The 5,001-nt window shown below is 42.7% G+C and overlaps 1 protein-coding gene across 1 annotated transcript in view; it reads left to right on the forward strand.

The window, feature by feature from the left end:
* The window catches only part of tenm1 (teneurin transmembrane protein 1), a gene marked incomplete at its 5' end in the record, with an annotated part of 89,066 nt that overhangs the window by 10,239 nt on the left and 73,826 nt on the right, over positions 1-5,001 (forward strand). The window contains one exon of the mRNA XM_025063370.1: positions 432-639. Within this exon, the coding sequence (XP_024919138.1) occupies positions 432-639 (208 nt within the window). The remainder of the gene's footprint in view (positions 1-431; positions 640-5,001) is intronic.

A 5,001-nucleotide genomic window follows, 5' to 3' on the forward strand; every position in this document is an offset into this window, starting at 1 on the left:
GAATAAGGGAGAGCAGGGAGAGGGGAGAGCAGTTAAAGAAGGTGAGGAAAGGAAGTGAAGAAGAGCTGAGACAGAAACAATGATCGTCTGACGAGTGTGAAAAAGTCTGTCCTCGCTGTTAGCAGCACACGGCGCTATCACACCGTCTGTCTGTCTGTGTCTGTGTCTGTGTCTGTGGGCCGGGCTGCCACTCGTAATGACTCCCCGCACATTCTGGGCTTCATGTTCTGCAGGAATCTACATACAGTACCGTACCGTTCTCTGCTCGACACAGACAGAGTTCTAATCAAGGCGTTTTTAAAAAGTCAACCCAGCAACAGACACATCAGCGTCTGTGGACCGCAGAGACACGGTCGGCTCGAGTCAGGGTCCAGGACTCATGTCCGGTCCACTCCACCTGAGTGATACTGTTGTTATCTGCTTCTTGTCAGTTCGACTTTGTCAAACTGCTGGATGGGAAGGCGCTGCCCAGATCCTTGACTGATCCCGTCTTGAACGTCAAAGCTCCTAAAGGTCTGCTGCTGAACGGCCTCCAGGAAACGGGCTTCATCGAGTACATGGACCCCGGAACCTGGCACCTGGCCCTGTACAACGACGGACGCAACCTGGAGCAGGTCGTCCTCCACAGCAGCCCAATAGGTGAGCAGACGGTTCTGAAGCGGTGGTTCCCGGCCTGTTGCCGTACATGGTCCAGTTGGGCTTTTTTTGTTCATTTAGCCTAAGAACGTCAGCACAAAAAAAAACCTAGTGCGCCCCCTGTATATATAAAGCGATATAATCTGCTATTGCACTTATAAACAAAGGACAATTGAAATTTATATTTCAATGGAAAATATTCATCGTTTTGTTACAAATAACATTGTTAAAATATTTTTATAAATCTGTGTTTGTTATATTTAAAAAAAATATTTTTATAAATCTGTGTTTGTTATATTTATTTAAAAATAATTTACCACCATAAAAATACTTTTTTTTAAAATTAACATAAAAATATAAAATATGGAAAAGTTTCTGCAATACATCACCTACAACAGTAGGGGTCTGTGTACGTCGGGTTGTGAGAAACTTTTCTGAAGTTGAATTTGTACCAACGTTTATTTCAAGCAGACGAGTTATTTTTTAAGAAGTTATAAAATATTTTAATTACAATAAAAGCTTATATATCTCTCTCTGTTGGACCGTCGGCAGAAACTGTCGGTTGTCTTCAAACTCACGGAGGTTCCGGGGGAACTTTTTTTTTTTTCTCCCTGAGAGAGAGTGTGTGGTGGCAGAGGCAGCAGTTTGAAGGGGGAGGACAGCTCCTGTAATAATGACAGGGCTTGCTAACTGTAGCTTATTGCTATTACACACACGGATGGCAGTGTAAATTGAGGGATGTGAATAATGCAGGAGTACGTGGCTGAATATAGACAAGTGGGTAATTACTGGGGCAGTTTCCTCACTCCCACTCTGTCCAATGGTCCTTAGGAGAACGCAGTGTTTGAATAAGAAACAAAAAGGAAAAAAAAAAAAAATACATGTTTGGAAATGTGCTAATGCAGTCACGTTAGAGGGGGGAGGGGGTGAGGCAATTATATGGCATGAAGAATGTTAGCATCAAAGACAGTATATTTAGATAAGAACTCAGTGAGAAGGACGATGAGTGAGTGATGTGGAATAATAACTGACTTCACTGAGAGAAGTTTAGAACAGAAGAGAACGTTCCATTTGACTGTGTCTGTACCAGGACTGTTGTAGCTAACGTTAGCTCTGGTGTCTGTACCAGGACTGTTGTAGCTAATGTTAGCTCTGGTGTCTGTACCAGGACTGTTGTAGCTAATGTTAGCTCTGGTGTCTGTACCAGGACTGTTGTAGCTAATGTTAGCTCTGGTGTCTGTACCAGGACTGTTGTAACCAACGTTAGCTCTGGTGTCTGTACCAGGACTGTTGTAGCTAACGTTAGCGCTGGTGTTCGTACCAGGACTGTTGTAGCTAACGTTAGCGCTGGTGTTCGTACCAGGACTGTTGTAGCTAACGTTAGCGCTGGTGTTCGTACCAGGACTGTTGTAGCTAACGTTAGCGCTGGTGTTCGTACCAGGACTGTTGTAGCTAACGTTAGCGCTGGTGTTCGTACCAGGACTGTTGTAGCTAACGTTAGCTCTGGTGTTCGTACCAGGAGTGTTGTATTAATCACAGCAGACGGGTTCAAATTTGCCTCATTTATATTAATACGTGTTGTAAGGCTTTGGCTTGAAACCGTCACTAATGGATTGGTGTCAGAGTTCGTTCTTGTTCCCATTTACACGTTGGACCGGTCTCAAATAAAACCCCCGCTTTGTTTTCGGAGGCAGAATTTATCGTACTGTAGCCATTGAGCTGTACTACAATAAATTCTAATATGACATGGAGCAGAGTCGGAGTGAAGCAGAGATGAGGGAGAAATTAAATGATCTTCTCTTTCAGGAAATTGAGCTTTTCCGCAGCAAGAAGTAACGAGATACAAGAAGGGAATAGAATAAATAACAGAGGAGAAAAAGGCTGTCATGAAAAGACACAATAAATAATATAAAGTAAATCAATATCATATAAAGTATAACGAGACGACAAATATGAGGAGCCGAGCAGGATGACACACACACACACACACACACACACACACACACACACACACACAGGGAACATGCTGCGACTGAACGTATTCAATTTAAATTTGTATTCATTTAAAATGTGGGAGAACACATCGTTCCGTACAGTAACGTTTAAATATGCGAGGACGTAGCTCGGTGGCTAACGTTAGCTAGTGTCAAATACTTAAAAAAACAGTGTGAATAAAAACACTAAAATAAATGGTTTGAGTTTTTTTTTTTTGCCACATGCAGACGTGTGTGTGTGTAGATTAAAATAAAACAAATTAACTTAAATTAAATCGTCCCATAGGGAGCGCTCTACACGCACTGTGAACGTACATCAGTGTTGGAAGAGAAACGAGGTATGGGATTATTTAAAACACAATACGTTTAATCCTAGTTTTAAATTAACTTTTTTTTTTTTTTTCCGCTGTTCCACATCCTCACCACCGATGTCAGCGGAGAGCCTTTTTTTTTTTTCCTCCCCCACTGTTCTGGAGGTTTACCTGTGATCTTCAAAAACCGCAGCCTAATGATTTGTGTCATTGTTCCGTCTCGGTCGCAGCTTCGTCTTCTTTGATTCTCTGGCAGAGCGCGGCGCCACCCGCAGGCTTATTAATTATGCATAATTGTTATATTTCAACTGTCGCCACACGTCATCTTAAATGTTATATTCCCAACTCAAGTATGAAAAAAAAAATAGAAGAGAGTTTCTCACTGATGTGGAGGAGGAGTTATTATTATTATTTATTTATTTGTAGATTTTATTACACGTCGGGTAATTAACAAAAAAAGAGTCGCGGCTAAGTTATTCTTGTTAGCTGAGAAGCTATTTTCTTTCATCAGTCCATCAGGGCCAAGGGTCATAAAGCAGGGCTGGAAGTTTACGGCCTCATAAAGTACAATTGGAACGCTTATTTGACCAATCAGATCGCTTGGCTGGAAGCAGCCAGTTTTATAATAGCGTTTAACTGCGATAACTTACGGCATGAGTGATTTCTAACTGGAGACGGTTTAGTCAGTGGAAAACACACACACACGCTCACGACGCTGTAACCAATAAGACGCGGCTCCACTGCTCTTCAAACATTATCTGTTAATTACCTGCAGGGATTTAAAAAAAAAAAATTATAGTTGCGACATTAACCTGAAAGTAACGAAGCGTCTATCGTCACGGTTCCTGTTTTTTTTTTTTTTTTTTTTTTAAAGCATCTTTGTGACCTTGCAGATTCATTTTTGTTCGTGTCAGGTGTGAAACACAACACGAAACCTGAGCTAAATATTTTTCGGCTTCTTTTTTTTTTTTTTTACCCGTGATGGAGAAAGACGTGTGGAAAAAAAAAAAAGGTTTGTGAGTTCTCCTGACTGTCCTCCTCCTCCTCCTCCTCCTCCTCCATCAGTCTGACGGTGACAGGTGACGGAGGTGAAAATGACTCTGTGTCTGTGTCGATCGCTGCTGTCGCAGGAGAACGCCGTGCTACAGGCTACTGGCAGGCTAGCTCGCTCATTAGCATGTGTCACATGGGCCTCGAGGCGGGTGTCACACAATAACTTTGTAGGTATGTTTATATATATGTGTGTGTGTGTGTGTGTGTGTGTGTGTGTGTGTGTGTGTTTGTGGAAGCCACACGATTGACGTGACAGATTTGCCCTCCGCGCTCCCACAACAGAGCGCGCTCAGGGACTGCAGTGGTTTGACTCTTGAGCCTCTGTGTGTGAGTGTGTGTGTGTGTGTGTGTGTGTGTGTGTGTGTGTGTGTTCAGAGGAGCTGAGCTGAAGCACAGGGTCATATCAAGGATGACACGCCTGACACACGTTTTAATTACTACATCCAGCTCAGCAGAGCTGCTCTGCTGCAGTTCTCACTCTGCCCTCCAGCCTCCGGTCCTCACTGGGCCCCCGCCCCACTGATACATCACCATCTTGCTGATTTGTTGTATACAAATTGCAGGAAGCATAAAAATGTTTTGTGCGACTTCTCCTAATTTTCTCTGCGACGGTTTCTGTAGATCAGAGTGTGAGAGATCAGCGGCTTAGATAACTAACTAAATAACTAAATAGATAACTAGATATAAATATATATTATATATAAGTTATTTAGATAAGTAAATCAGACGATTTAGTTGGAGAAAAGATCAGGAAAAATAAACGTCGTCAACAACAACAAACAAACCAACAAGTGTTTCTGTTATGGAGTAGCGTCAGGTCATCGGAGCTGTTACTAACACGGTTTTACAAGTTAATAAAAGATATTTATATTGACCAGGACACACACACACACACACACACACACACTCACACACAGGCTCCACCAAACCACGACCACAGTAGAACAACCTGGATCCACAGCAGCCGTTGTGAAACTGCCAACCGGCCGTGGGAGAAAACTCGGCTC

Source organism: Cynoglossus semilaevis, chromosome 15, assembly GCF_000523025.1.
Source record: "Cynoglossus semilaevis isolate Cse_v1.0 chromosome 15, Cse_v1.0, whole genome shotgun sequence".
NCBI lineage: Eukaryota > Metazoa > Chordata > Actinopteri > Pleuronectiformes > Cynoglossidae > Cynoglossus > Cynoglossus semilaevis.